Below are 14,894 nucleotides of genomic sequence, written 5' to 3'. Positions count from 1 at the left end.
AATAATGACCCATTTCTTATCGCAAGGATGGAAGACCCAAGAATGAATGCAAACAACTGCAGGAGAAGATTGTACAGGAAAAGGCAAGCAATTCTATTGGGGATAACATTTAATTTCCAAGGGCTGCCATAACAAAGTAGCACAAACTAGGGGCTTCCCTGGTGGCGCTGTGGTTAAGAATCTGCCTGCCAAAAAAAAAAAAAAAAAAGAATCTGCCTGCCAGTGCAGGGGACATGGGTTCGAGGCCGGGTCCAGGAAGATCCCACAGGCCGGGGAGCAACTAAGCCCGTGCGCCACAACTACCGAGCCTGCACTCTGGAGCCTGCAAGCCACAACTACTGAAGACTGCACGCCTAGAGCCCGTGCTCCACAACAAAGAGAAGCCACCGCAAGGAGAAGCCTGTTCACCACAACAAAGAGTAGTCCCCGCTCGCTGCAACTAGAGAAAGCCCGCGTACGGCAACGAAGACCCAACACAGCCAAAAATAAATAAATAAATAAAAAATTTAAAATGCTACAAAGTACCACAAACTAGATGGCTATAAACAACAGAAATTTATCTCACAGTTCGGGAGGCTAGAAGTCCAAAATCAAGGTGTTGGCAGGGTTGATTCCTTCTGGAGGTTCTGAGGGAGAACCTTTTCTACCTTCTGTGGCTGCAGCAACACCTGGGATCATTTAAGGTTGCTTATTGCCAGCAATCCAGGTGATGCTTGTAAATGCATGCATCACTCCAATCTCTTGTGTTTACAAGAACTTCACAACCACTGGAACCATATTCCCTGAGAGGCTCATTAGAGAAAAGGATAATTGTCTTGCCTATTTCTTGGTCCCTTTGTACCAAACAATGATGATAAAGAATGTTGTTTAAGGTTTAGATGTAACTCTTGGGTCAAAACTTGAAGATATTACAAATGAAGCCAGCGCTATGGAGATAAATCCCAGACAAAATTCCCTGGGACCTCAAACCTGGGACCTGGCTGATCTGGGCCTGTGCACATAGATGGGTAAATTCAGTTATTAAATCCTAGTTCTCCTCACTTCCTTTGTTCACACCTGGGGCTATTCCTGAGTTTCCTGTGTAATTCTTGCTTTCTTATGTCTGCTTATATCCAGAGAAGATTAGTGATGCCTAATCGTGTCCATTGGGCAGAGGGGAATATTGAAAACCCATTACAGAGCTGAGCTTAATTCATGATCACACCTGGGTTAAAGGACAACCTGATTCTAAGGGAAGTTGTCTCCAGGAGAACCCAGCATACTGTGATTTACAAACTCCAAGTCCCAAGGCAGATACCTTTTGGGATGTCTGTCCAGCTTACATTGTTTACCTTTTTTCTGAATGGAACCCCTAATTCACATAGTAGTGACCGTGGGGCCCCAGCAACCATATTTATACCACATCCCTCTCTTCATCATAGCTGGTTAGACCAGGGTATTTGGAACTAGGCTGAGGGAAAGCCAGTCCATATCACTATGTGGCTTGGCTGGAAAGTGTAAATCCAGCCCTCTTCTGCCTGCCCATTGCTATCCTATGGACTGAGGAGCAGAGAAGTGCTGAAGGAACAAACACAGAGAGAGGAGAAGATATTAGTTGGAGAAAACCCTCATGGTTTTCTAATTCTGGGTTTGAGTCTTTACCTGATGACTGGCTACATTCCAAAATGTTTCACTCAGGGTTCTTAGTCATAAATAATAAAAACCGATATGGCTAATTTGAGCAGAAAATTTTAAAAATTAAAAAAATCTTTTTTAAAAATATTGAGTCCATCAAAGAATGAATGGATAAGTAAATTGTAGCTGGGTGGAGGAATATATTGGGAGTTTGGGATTGACATGTACACACTACTATATTTAAAATAGGTAACCAACAAGGACCTACGGTATAGCATAGGGAACTCGGCTAAATATTCTCTAAAAACCTAAATGGGAAAAGAATTTGAAAAGAATGGATACTTGTATGGGTATAACGGAATCACTTTTCTGTACACCTGCAACTAACACATCATTGTTGATCAACTACACTCCAATATAAAATAAAAAATTTTTAAATTGTATAAATAAATAAATAAATTTTATTTATACAATGGGATATTATTCAGCCATAAAAAGGAATGAAGTCATGATACATATTACAACCTGTATGAACCTCAAAATCATTATGCTAAGTAAAAGAAGACAGACACAAAAGGTCACATACTGTATGATAGGACATCTGGGTGGAGGGGCCCAAGAGTCAGATGTTTTGGACCTGTGACTCAGGCAAGGGTCCAGCTTCACATGGTTCAGAAGTCATCAGTACATAAGTTTATCTGAGGCCATGGGAGTGAATGTGATTGTCCACGGAAAGGGAGTAACATAAGAAGGAAAAAAAAATCCAAGAATAAAACCATGAGGATAATAACATATAGTGAGGTGACAGAAATAGAGGCCAGCAAATGTGATCTGTAAAGGTAGAAATCAGGAAACAATCAGTGAACAAGAAGGAAGTGGTGTCTCGGAAGCCAAGAGCTAAGTTTCAAAAAAAAAAAAAAAAAAAACCCTATCAGTAATGTATTATCAAAATAATAGTATGTGACAAAACTCCCCAACCTCAATGGAATAGAAAAGCAATAACCTCCTATTCATTGGTCTCAAGGTCAAATTCAGCTTCAGACTGTGGGCCATCTGGGTTTGGCACCGGGCTGTGGGACAGGCTCACGTCCTCTCTTCTTGTATCCTCCTGGGTCTCAGGCTGGAGGGGCAGCAGCAACCCAGAGCATGGTCTCCTGATGGAGCAATGGACTGTGGGTGGGCAAACCCAACCCCAAGCCCATTTGAAGCCTCTCCTTAGGTCACCTGCACTGACATCCCATTGGCCAAAACCCAAGTCAAGGGTCAGGGAAGGGCACTCCATCTGCCATGAGGCCATGGAAAGGGCATGGATATATAATGGTATTATAAGCAAGTGAAAGACTGAGATTCATAATTCATTCTACCATACAAACCTAGTGGTAAACAATGCCAATGAGACAGAGAAATTAAGCAAAGAAGTAGATGACATCAATTATATTTTGTAAAATTATTTTTTAAAGAAAACATTACATGATGTTTTCAAAGTATATTTTTATAATATGGTAAATGCAATCCAGCCTGGTAGTTAAGCATATGTGTTTTGGTCAGCCAACATGGCTTAGTTGTACTTATTGTTAGAATATCATTATAATTAAAATGTTAAATGAAAACGTGAGATAGAAAAATATTCAGAATGCAGGGTTTTTAGATAGTTTTCTTTCTTCTTGATAACTCTCTGCTTTTTCCAAAAAGTTTCTTTAATAGGCATTGTTGAGAACTGTGATGGGGTCTGAGATTTTACCCTATTAACTAATCTAGTCTTCCAGGTTCGTGGATGGTAGCAGAAGACACAAGACTGTTGGGTCAAAGACAAAGAACTTTAAGGCATAACTCAGAGATATTGCGGTTCAGTTCCAGACCACCAAAATAAGGCAAATATCAAAATAAAGCAAGTTGGGCTTCCCTGGTGGCGCAGTGGTTGAGAATCTGCCTGCTAATGCAGGGGACACGGGTTCAAGCCCTGGTCTGGGAAGATCCCACATGCCGCGGAGCAACTAGGTCCGTGAGCCACAACTACTGATCCTGCGCGTCTGGAGCCTGTGCTCCGCAACAAGAGAGGCCACGACAGTGAGAGGCCCGCGCACCGCGATGAAGAGTGGCCCCCGCTTGCTGCAACTAGAGAAAGCCTTCGCACAGAAACGAAGACCCAACACAGCCAAAAATAAATAAATAAATAAATAAATAAATTTAAATAAATAAATAAAGCAAGTCACATTAATATTTTGGTTTCTAGTGCTTATAAAAGTTATGTTTACACTGTGCTGTAGTCTACTGTGTGCACTAGCATTATGCCTTTAAAAAATGTACATACCGAGCAGAAGCAAGAAGAACTACAATCCTGGGGACTTCCCTGGTGGCGCAGTGGTTAAGAATCCGCCTGCCAATGCGGGGGACATGGGTTCGAGCCCTGGTCTGGGAAGATCCCACATGCCACGGAGCAACTAAGCCCATGCACCACAATTACTGAGCCTGCGCTCTAGAGCCTGCGAGCCACAACTACTGAGCCCATGTGCCACAACTACTGAAGCCTGCGTGCCCTAGAGCCCATGCTCCACAACAAGAGAAGCCCGCGCACCGCAACGAAGAGTAGCCCCCGCTCCCCGCAACTAGAGAAAGCCCGCGTGCAGCAACAAAGACCCAACGCAGCCAAAAATAAATAAATAAATAAATTTATAAAAGAAGAACTACAGTCCTGCAGCCTGTGGAACAAAAACCACATTCACAGAAAGATAGACAAGATGAAAAGGCAGAGGGCTATGTACCAGATGAAGGAACAAGATAAAACCTCAGAAAAACAACTAAATGAAGTGGAGACAGACAACCTTCCAGAAAAAGAGCTCAGAATAATGAGAGTGAAGATGATCCAGGACCTCGGAAAAAGAATGAAGGCAAAGATCGAGAAGATGCAAGAAATGTTTAACAAAGACCTAGAAGAATTAAAGAACAAACAGAGATGAACAATACAATAACTGAAATGAAAACTACACTAGAAGGAATCAATAGCAGAATAACTGAGGCAGAAGAATGGATAGGTGACCTGGAAGACAGAATGGTGGAATTCACTGCTGCGGAACAGACTAAAGAAAAAATAATGAAAAGAAATGAAGACAGCCTAAGAGACCTCTCGGACAACATTAAATGCAGCAACATTCGCATTATAGGGGTCCCAGAAGGAGAAGAGAGAGAGAAAGGACCCGAGAAAATATTTGAAGAGATTATAGTCGAAAACTTCCCTAACATGGGAAAGGAAATAGCCACCCAAGTCCAGGAAGCCCAGAGAGTCCCAGGCAGGATAAACCCAAGGAGAAACATGCCGAGACACATAGTAATCAAATTGGCAAAAATTAAAGACAAAGAAAAATTATTGAAAGCAGCAAGGGAAAAACGACAAGTAACATACAGCGGAACTCCCATAAGGTTAACAGCTGATTTCTCAGCAGAAACTCTACAAGCCAGAAGGCAGTGGCATGATATACTTAAAGTGATGAAAGGGAAGAACCTACAACCAAGATCACTCTACCTGGCAAGGATCTCATTCAGATCTGATGGAGAAATCAAAAGCTTTACAGACAAGCAAAAGCTAAGGGAATTCAGCACCACCAAACCAGCTCTACAACAAATGCTAAAGCAACTTCTCTAAGTGGGAAACACAAGAGAAGAAAAGGACCTACAAAAACAAACCCAAAATGGTCATAGGAACATACATATCGATAATTACCTTAAACGTGAATGGATTAAATGCTCCAACCAAAAGACACAGGCTTGCTGAATGGATACAAGAACAAGACCCATATATATGCTGTCTACAAGAGACCCACTTCAGACCTAGGGACACATACAGACTGAAAGTGAGGGGATGGAAAAAGATATTCCATGCAAATGGAAATCAAAAGAAAGCTGGAGTAGCAATACTCATATCAGATAAAATAGACTTTAAAATAAAGAATGTTACAAGAGACAAGGAAGGACACTACATAATGATCAAGGGATCAATCCAAGAAGAAGATATAACAATTATAAATATATATGCATCCAACATAGGAGCACCTCAACACATAAGGCAACTGCTAACAGCTATAAAAGAGGAACTCAACAGTAACACAATAATAGTGGGGGACTTTAACACCTCACTTACACCAATGGACAGATCATCCAGAGAGAAAATTAATAAGGAAACACAAGCTTTAAATGACACAATAGACCAAATAGATTTAATTGATATTTATAGGACATTCCATCCAAAAACAGCAGGTTACACTTTCTTCTCAAGTGCGCATGGAACATGCTCCAGGATAGATCACATCTTGGGTCACAAATCAAGGCTCAGTAAATTTAAGAAAACTGAAATCATATCAAGCATCTTTTCTGACCACAATGCTCTGAGATTAGAAATGAATTACAGGGAAAAAAACGTAAAAAACACAAACACATGGAGGCTGAACAATACATTACTAAATAACCAAGAGATCACTGAAGAAATCAAACAGGAAATCAAAAAATACCTAGAGACAAATGACAATGAAAACACGATGATCCAAAACCTATGGGATGCAGCAAAAGCAGTTCTAAGAGGGAAGTTTATAGCTATACAAGCCTACCTCAAGAAACAAGAAAAAATCTCAAATAAACAATCTAACCTTACACCTAAAGGAACTAGAGAAAGGAGAACAAACAAAACCCAACAAACAAAACCCAAAGTTAGCAGAAGGAAAGAAATCATAAAGATCAGAGCAGAAATAAATGAAATAGAAACAAAGAAAGCAATAGCAAAGATCAATAAAACTAAAAGCTGGTTCTTTGAGAGGATAAACAAAATTGATAAACCATTAGCCAGACTCATCAAGAAAAAGAGGGAGAGGACTCAAATCATTAAAATTAGAAATGAAAAAGGAGAAGTTACAACAGACACTGCAGAAATACAAAGCATCCTAAGAGACTACTACAAGCAACTCTATGCCAATAAAATGGACAACCTGGAAGAAATGGACAAATTCTTAGAAAGGTATAACCTTCCAAGACTGAACCAGGAAGAAACAGAAAATATGAACAGACCAATCACAAGTAATGAAATTGAAACTGTGATTAAAAATCTTCCAACAAACAAAAGTCCAGGACCAGATGGCTTCACAGGTGAATTCTATCAAACATTTAGAGAAGAGCTAACACCCATCCTTCTCAAACTCTTCCAAAAAATTGCAGAGGAAGGAACACTCCCTAACTCATTCTATGAGGCCACCATCACCCTGATACCAAAACCAGACAAAAATACTACAAAAAAAGAAAATTACAGACCAATATCACTGATGAATATAGATGCAAAAATCCTCAACAAAATACTAGCAAACAGAATGCAACAACACATTAAAAGGATCATACACCACGATCAAGTAGGATTTATCCCAGGGATGCAAGGATTGTTCAATATACGCACATCAATCAATGTGACACAGCATACTAACAAATTGAAGAATAAAAACCATATGATCACCTCAATAGATGCAGAAAAAGCTTTTGACAAAATTCAACACCCATTTATGATAAAAACTCTCCAGAAAGTGGGCATAAAGGGAACCTACCTCAACATAATAAAGGCCATATACGACAAACCCACAGCAAACATCATTCTCAATGGTGAAAAACTGAAAGCATTTACTCTAAGATCAGGAACAAGACAAGGATGTCCACTCTCACCACTATTATTCAGCATAGTTTTGGAAGTCCTAGCCATGGCAATCAGAGAAGAAAAAGATAAAAGGAATACAAATTGGAAAAGAAGAAGTAAAACTGTCACTCTTTGCAGATGACATTATAGTATACATAGAGAATCCTAAAGATGCCACCAGAAAACTACTAGAGCTAATCAATGAATTTGGTAAAGTTTCAGGATACAAAATTAATGCACAGAAATCCCTTGCATTCCTATATACTAATGATGAAAAATCTGAAAGAGAAATTAAGAAAACACTCCTATTTACCCCTGCAACAAAAAGAATAAAATACCTAGGAGTAAACCTACCTAGGGAGGTAACAGTCCTGTATGCAGAAAACTATAAGACACTTATGAAAGAAATTAAAGATGATACCAACAGATGGAGAGATATATCACGTTCTTGGATTGGAAGAATCAATAAAAAAAAAAGTACGTACCTTACTTTAAAAATACGTTTTTGCTAATAAATGCTAACCTTATCTGAGCCTTCAGAGAGTCATAATATTTTTGCAATAGTAACATTAAAGATTACTGATCACAGGTCACTTAAAAAATATAATAATAATGAAAAAGTTTGAAATACTGCGAGAATTACCAAAATAGGACACAAAGTGAGTAAATGCTGTTGGGGAGATGGCACCAAGGGACTTGTTTGACACAGGGTTGCCACTAACTTTCAATCTGTAAAAAAGTGTAATAACTGTGAAGCACAATAAAACAGGGCATGCTTGTATTACTCACAGCAGTAGCAGGAGCCAGAGTACCAGCATTTACACCAGTTCCCTAAGCCCTGATTCTCACAAGATGATGTGAATAAGGCCAAGCAGCACCTGCATACACAAGGGATGTGTTACAGGAGCCTAAGCTTAGGAAATCAAATCTTTTGTCATTGAGAATAAGCCTGCCTGAACTTTGCCCCGGAAGGATACATTATATTTATTATACCGGACAGTGAAAAATCTGCCCTTTGCACTGGAAAGACACACCATTCTATCTTCCAGTGCTGTTCATTATATAGACATCCTTGGAAAAATGGCCTAGAACAAAAAAGTGAATGTCTATGCTCACAGAATATGCAGAAAAGCAAGAGACACATGGAGAACTGTGTCTTACAAAGCATGTATTAATTCACTACTCATAAAGTTTCATTTGTTTTTAACAGTGAATGGGAGATGGAAGCATTCATTGTTGACTATTCTTTCTAGGTATAGAATTACACTCTCTTTTTATCTCATGTACTATAAGCTTTAAAAGAAAGATACTGACAATAGGGAAAGAACCCTTCATCAGGTCAACTATTTTATTTTATTTTTAAATTTTATTTATTTATTTATTTATTTTTGGCTGCATTGGGTCTTCGTTGCTGCGCGTGGGCTTTCTCTACTTGTGGCAAGCGGGGGCTACTCTTCTTTGGGGTGTGCGGGCTTCTCATTGTGGTGGCTTTTCTCGTTGTGGAGCACGGGCTCTAGGTGCACAGGCTTCAGTAGTTGTGGCTTGCAGGCTCTAGAGCGTGGGCTCAGTAGTTGTGGCGCATGGGCTTAGTTGCTCTCCAGCAAGTGGAATCTTCCCGGACCAGGCCTCGAACCCTTGTCCCCTGAATTAGCAGGTGGATTCTTAACCACTGCGCCACCAGGGAAGTCCCAAGTCAACTATTTTAGAGAGTCTGAGAGAATGAGTCAACACAAGCTGAAAGGAAGTAGAGATGTGATATTAATATTAATTAAAGTATGCTTTAAGATGAAAAAAGGATTAAAGAGGATGAAGATCTTTCAGTTACTAAAAGATACAATCCATAATGAACATGTAGCATTCATGAACCTCTATTCCCTCCATAACCCAAAATCAAATCGAAAGGTAAAACTAGGCTTCTCTGGTGGCTCAGTGGTTAAGAATCCCCCTGCCAATGCAGGGAACCGGGTTCGGGAAGATCCTACATGCTGCGGAGCAACTAAGCCCGTGCACCACAACTACTGAGCCTGTGCTCTAGAGCCTGCAAGCCACAACTACTGAGCCCGCGTGCCACAACTACTGAAGCCCGCATGCCTAGAGCCCGTGCTCCACAAGAAAAGAAGCCACCGCAATGAGAAGCCCACGCACTGCAGCGAAGAGTAGCCCCCGCTCGCCGCAACTAGAGAAAGCCTGCGCACAGCAACAAAGACCCAACACAGCCAAAAATAAATAAATAAAATAAATAAAATTTTTTTAAAAGTAAAAGCTATTACTATACAGAAGGAACATAGCTGAAATGTTCATTACCTTACAGATCAATCAAAAAACATTAAGTATTCAAATATTATAATCTTCATATATACTTATTTGAATTCTATTTCACAGATATAGCTATGATACAGAAGAAACCTGAAGTCCACTCCATATAAAAAAGACCTCAAGGATGCAGCAGGAATCTCAAAGGTAGGAGGGTAAATCTGAGCTGGGTGTTCATGGGCAGAGCTGGTTTGACACAGTGGAGCTAGAAGTCCCAGTGCATGTAGCCACCATGGCACAGAGTCAGAATTTAATGGAGGATAAAGTAAACTTGAGCTCCGATAGCTGCAACCTGAGACCATAGGCGGGCCCGAAAAGGATGTGAGCCACGAGCATCAATTCTGCAGCAAAACAGGCCTCAAGAGATCAAACGAGACCAAGGTTCAGGAGCTACACTGGGTGCTAGCAACTCACACAATCACGCCAGTGGGCGGGTCCAACTTCTGGTTCTCTCTCTACACCTGGCAGTGGAAAGCGAGACGGGCTGACTCCTTGAATGACCTTCTGGGATGCTTTGACACCAACAGAGTGATACTGGACCCCCTGCTAGTATTAACAGGTGGGGTGGGACGGAAACAATGAAGAAATAAAGGAATGATGACCTTAATTTTTACTCCAAGCTGGGGAAATAGGTCATGTAGGCTACCTATGACAGTAAGGAATACAAAGATTTATACACCAGGAAGTGTGCAGCAGCATTATTTATAGTACAGAAACACTTGAAATCATCCAGAGTCAAGGAATGGGTAAATTATATTGCACCCATGAATGGATAAAATATTATGCAGCCATTAAAATCACATTTCTAAGACCTTTATTGACATGGGAAGAAGGATGTGGAAAATCGGAACACAAAGTTATTTGGAAAAATTGCAGCCAACCTTTCTAAAACTATGTGTATTACCGTGGTTATCTTGGAGCAGCAAATTTACAGGTTGTTTTAATTTTCTTCTTTATGATTTTTATGTTCCATAATTAAGTATTACCTGTCAAATAACAAAAGTGATTTTTTTTTAATGAGAAAGTTTTAAAAACCTCTTCTCAAGCAAGAATGTCCAAATTAGAAGTTAAGGCAATATTCATTCATCCATTTTTTCCTTTCAGCTAGATTTGAGTATTGCCTTTGGTCTAAGAGCAGTGCCAGACACTGGGGTACAAGGTGGATAGCATGTGAATATGGGTATGGAGGATCTTATAATATGTGGAAAACCCTTGTGGAGGGGAAGAATAAACCAAAGAAAAAATAGAGTTCGAGAACCAGAAGAGAGAATCAGGAGGCCTCATGGAGGAAGAGGTGGCACTTGACTTGGCTCTTGAATGTATGGGAGGGGGTTGCTAGCCAGAGAAGAAAGCAGGGAGAATTGGTCCCCACAGAAGGAATAGCAAATGTTGATTTGTATCCTTGGTATCAAAACTTGCCCGACTGACCCCGCCCCCTAAGATCGGACAGCCAATCAGGATGCTCACAGAGGGTTTTCCCCCATTCTGCGCTGCTTCACCTCTTGATGCTCTGAGCCACAATCCACCTGGGCCTCTGAGTCTCACCTGAAATATTACTATCCACTTTAGTCCTCATATTTTACTCGGTTGTTCTTTTATCTGAGTCTCAAAACTAACCTTGTGAGCGTTTTTGTGACCCAGTCTTTATGACTGACCATGACAGAAAACACATAAGATGAAATAGACCAGTGATTCTCCATCCTGACTGCACAGTAGAATCATGAGATTTTAAAAATCTCAGTGTTGGGGCCCCACCTCCAGAGATTCTGATCTATTTGGTCAGGGTTGGGACCTGGACATCAGCGGATCATAGCTTGCAGGTGATTCTAATATTCAAAAATATGTGGAGCATGTATCCTTCTAAACATACCACTTAAAAAGGAAAAACTGGACGTGGGTGTAAAATAATTCCAAAGTTAGTCAGTAAAAAGATGTCTCGTTACTTGGTAGATGCAACGAGGTTACAGGTGAATTAGGTCCACAAATAAATAATGATTGTCTTCTAGCACAATATAAATATGTTTATTTCCAGACTGTCTTTGACAAAACAGCTCAGCTGATACTCAACTGATAAAAAATAAATTTGCATTGGATGAGACTCAGTTTTGATTCTCTCCTCAGACAGAAAACGTTTTTCTGCCAACCACTTTTCCAAGAGTCCTTTTCAAGTCCCTGTTCCTCACGCTGTAGATGAAAGGGTTCAGCATGGGGGTCACCACCGTGTACATCACAGTAGCTGTGGTGTCCTTCTCAGACGAGTGGGAGGATAAAGGGTTAAAATACACAGCAATGATGGTGCCATAGAAGAAGGAAACAACAGCCAGGTGGGAGCCACAGGTGGAGAAGGCTTTCCATCTTCCCTTTGTGGACGGGACTCTCAGGACAGCACAGGTGATATGGATATATGATACCACGATGCAAACAAATGGGGTGCTCATGATCAGGGCACCCTCAGTCAGAATCATCACCTCATTGAGGTGTGTGTCAGAGCAGAAGAGTTTCAGGAGGGGGGTCACATCACAGGAGAAGGGGGGGATGGCATTGTCTGCACAGAATGAGTTGAGCCATCAGCAGGGTATGCAACAGCATATCCAGGTTGGCAATGACCCAGTGACCAGCAGGGCACAGGGCTGGTGGGTCATGTTTGCTGAGTAGTGTAAGGGGTGGCATACAGCAACAAAGCTGTCATAGGCCATCACAGCCAGGAAGAAATTGTCCATGTCCACAAACATGAAAACAAAATACATCTGCATGAGACACCCAGAGAAGGAGATCGTCTGACTCCTGAATATGTGGTTGGCCATCATCTTGGGGACAGTGGTGGAGGAGAAGCAGACATCCACGAAGGACAGGCTGCAGAGGAAGAAGGACATGGGGATGTGCAGGTGGGAATCCGGGCTGATGGCCAGGAGGATGAGCAGGTTTCCCAGGACCGTGGCCAGGTACCTGCTCAGGAAGAGCACGAAGAGGAGCTTCTGCCGCTGGGGCTGCCTGGAGAGCCCCAGGAGGAGGAACTCAGAGTTACTTGACTGGTTTGTCTCTCCCATGGGGCTGGGAACCTGGGTCCAGAGGCAGACAAAGCAGGAAAAATTCAAAAGCCTGGAAAATGATGGTCAAGATGGGGCAGTTAAGAAGATGGCAAAGAGAAAGGCCATGTGACAGAGGTGAGGCATTAGCACTTTGCTTCCTGTGTTTTGTGCCCCCTTTATTACCAAAATGAGGGCAGTTTCCTTATGCATGTGCAGTACCTCCAGAAGGACACTGAAAGAATGTGACAGTGGTTTTGTCCATAAATCCTTTATATGTCTAAACTTTCTACCATAACCATATATTTTTTAAAGTAAGTATCAAAAACACTATAGATAAAGGAATATTAATAGAGACTTTAATATTTATAATGAGTACCGGAGAACACATGTATAAATGGTTACCATAGAGACTGACGTACTAAGCATATACCTTAATACAGGGTACTGATGCCATTGATATCATTAGTGGTGTTGCCTTTGAGAATATTTTTTATTTCCCTTATCTCTAACCTGTAGCTGTTACACATTCCTAACATGTCTGCTCTGAGGATGATGTCAGTGATCAAACAAAAACTGCTCCCAGGGTGGTAATGATAGAATTGCTGCCGCTGATTCCTGCGCTCACATTTTCAGAGCACTTTACAGACCTCTGAGCCAGCCCTTCTTGGCTATGTCCACTGAGCTCCTTAAGACTAACTTGTAAAATTAAAATGGAAGTGACCCAGAAGTATGGGCAGAAACCTGCCAATTTGTCTTCCCCACACTTCAGGGCCTCATAAACAGATAACACACACTGGTCATGCCTGGGCAATCTCAAGGAACTGCTGATGATCTCAGAACTGTTTCTATAGCGCCACTTAAATAGAAGATGTAGTTGCTTCCATGTCTTGGCTATTGTAAACAGTGCTACAATGAACACTGGGGTGCATGTATCCTTTCGGACCGTACAATACTCCAATATAAAATAAAAAGTTTTAAAAAAAAAAAAAGGAAGATGTAGTGGGGAGTGCCCCCTTAAGGATTTACCCCTTAACAAGCGTTTATTGATGAGTCTCGCTGCTTCGGCTCTTACCCAAGAAGAATGGCAGTCTTCACGGTCCCCAGAATTCCCAGGTTTGCTTCACTTTTCTAGACCTGGCCAGAGATTATTTGTCTGAGGGAGAGGGACTTGTCTTTGAGTTTTTCAGGCTAAGTCTGCATGAACAAGGGGCTGGGGTGCACAGACTCAGCCCTCGGTGCTGGAAGGATGTTTGGGGTACCGTAGGGCCAGCTCTTTACAGGAGCCTCGATGGGCACTAAGGCTATATTCCCTGAGAGCCTCATTAGAGAAAGCAGAGAGTAATTGTCCCTTCTCCTCTGTGGGCTTTTTTTGGATCCAGCATTGATAATAAAGATCTGTCTTCAGAGTTATGTAATTGCTGCTTCAGGACTTGGCAACATTGGAAATGATGCAATCTTGGGGATAATCATTAGCCACAACCTTTCTGCTAGAGAGAACTCACAATTCTATATTTTATCCCCCACCCAATCTTGCTGGGAAATACACATGAAGCTGGATAGGGGTTAAATTTTGGATTCACACAGATCTGTGCTGAATTCCAGACCCACATTATCAGTGGTATGACCTTGAGAAAGCTACCAATCTTCACAGAATTACAAAACTTCACCATCTGTAGAGAGGAGAAATAATCACCATGTAGAGTTGTGCAAATTAAATATGTAATTTATGTTAAACACCTCATGACCCCTATCCTCATCAATGCACTGGGCTAGGACCATGTTCACTAGGTGGAGGTTAAAGGTGAGGGACTTTCCTCGTGGTCCAGTGGGTAAGACTCTGCGCTCCCAGTGCAGGGGGCCCGGGTTCCATCCCTGGTTGGGGAACTAGATCCTGCATGCATGTCACAACTAAAAGTTCGCATGCCATAACTAAAACATCCCACATGCTGCAAGGAAGATCCTGTGTGCTGCAACTAAGACCCGACACAGCCTAAATGAATAAATATTTTCTTTAGAAAGGTATTAAGTGATATTTATATCCTTTGCTCTCTGCTCAATCATCTGTATTCTGCATAAATATAATTTGGAAATAGTGTCACATGTTTATCTTCATATGTCAATAGTCATTTTTATAAAGGACTAGTTGACAAGTCTTTTATTCTATATTTTAATTTGGGGGTAAATGAGGTAGAAATAGGAACCATTGCTGAGTTCAGTTATAAACTGGTAGAACATGGGTGCCAATGAGGAACCGAGAATTCCTGAGTCCAATAGGT

The 14,894-nt window shown here is 41.2% G+C and overlaps 1 protein-coding gene across 1 annotated transcript; it reads right to left on the bottom strand.

Annotated features, from left to right (window-relative positions):
• Positions 1-11,706: 11,706 nt before the first annotated feature.
• On the bottom strand, positions 11,707-12,636 carry LOC118882045 (olfactory receptor 1F1). Its single transcript, XM_036827567.1, is given in 3 exon segments — positions 11,707-12,148; positions 12,150-12,201; positions 12,204-12,636. Coding segments are annotated over 3 exon segments (927 nt in total).
• Positions 12,637-14,894: the final 2,258 nt, after the last annotated feature.

Source organism: Balaenoptera musculus, chromosome 15 (assembly GCF_009873245.2).
Source record: "Balaenoptera musculus isolate JJ_BM4_2016_0621 chromosome 15, mBalMus1.pri.v3, whole genome shotgun sequence".
Classification (NCBI taxonomy): Eukaryota; Metazoa; Chordata; class Mammalia; order Artiodactyla; family Balaenopteridae; genus Balaenoptera; species Balaenoptera musculus.
The sequence above is the reverse complement of the archived record's forward strand: the minus strand, read 5'-3'. Positions and strand labels throughout refer to the sequence as shown.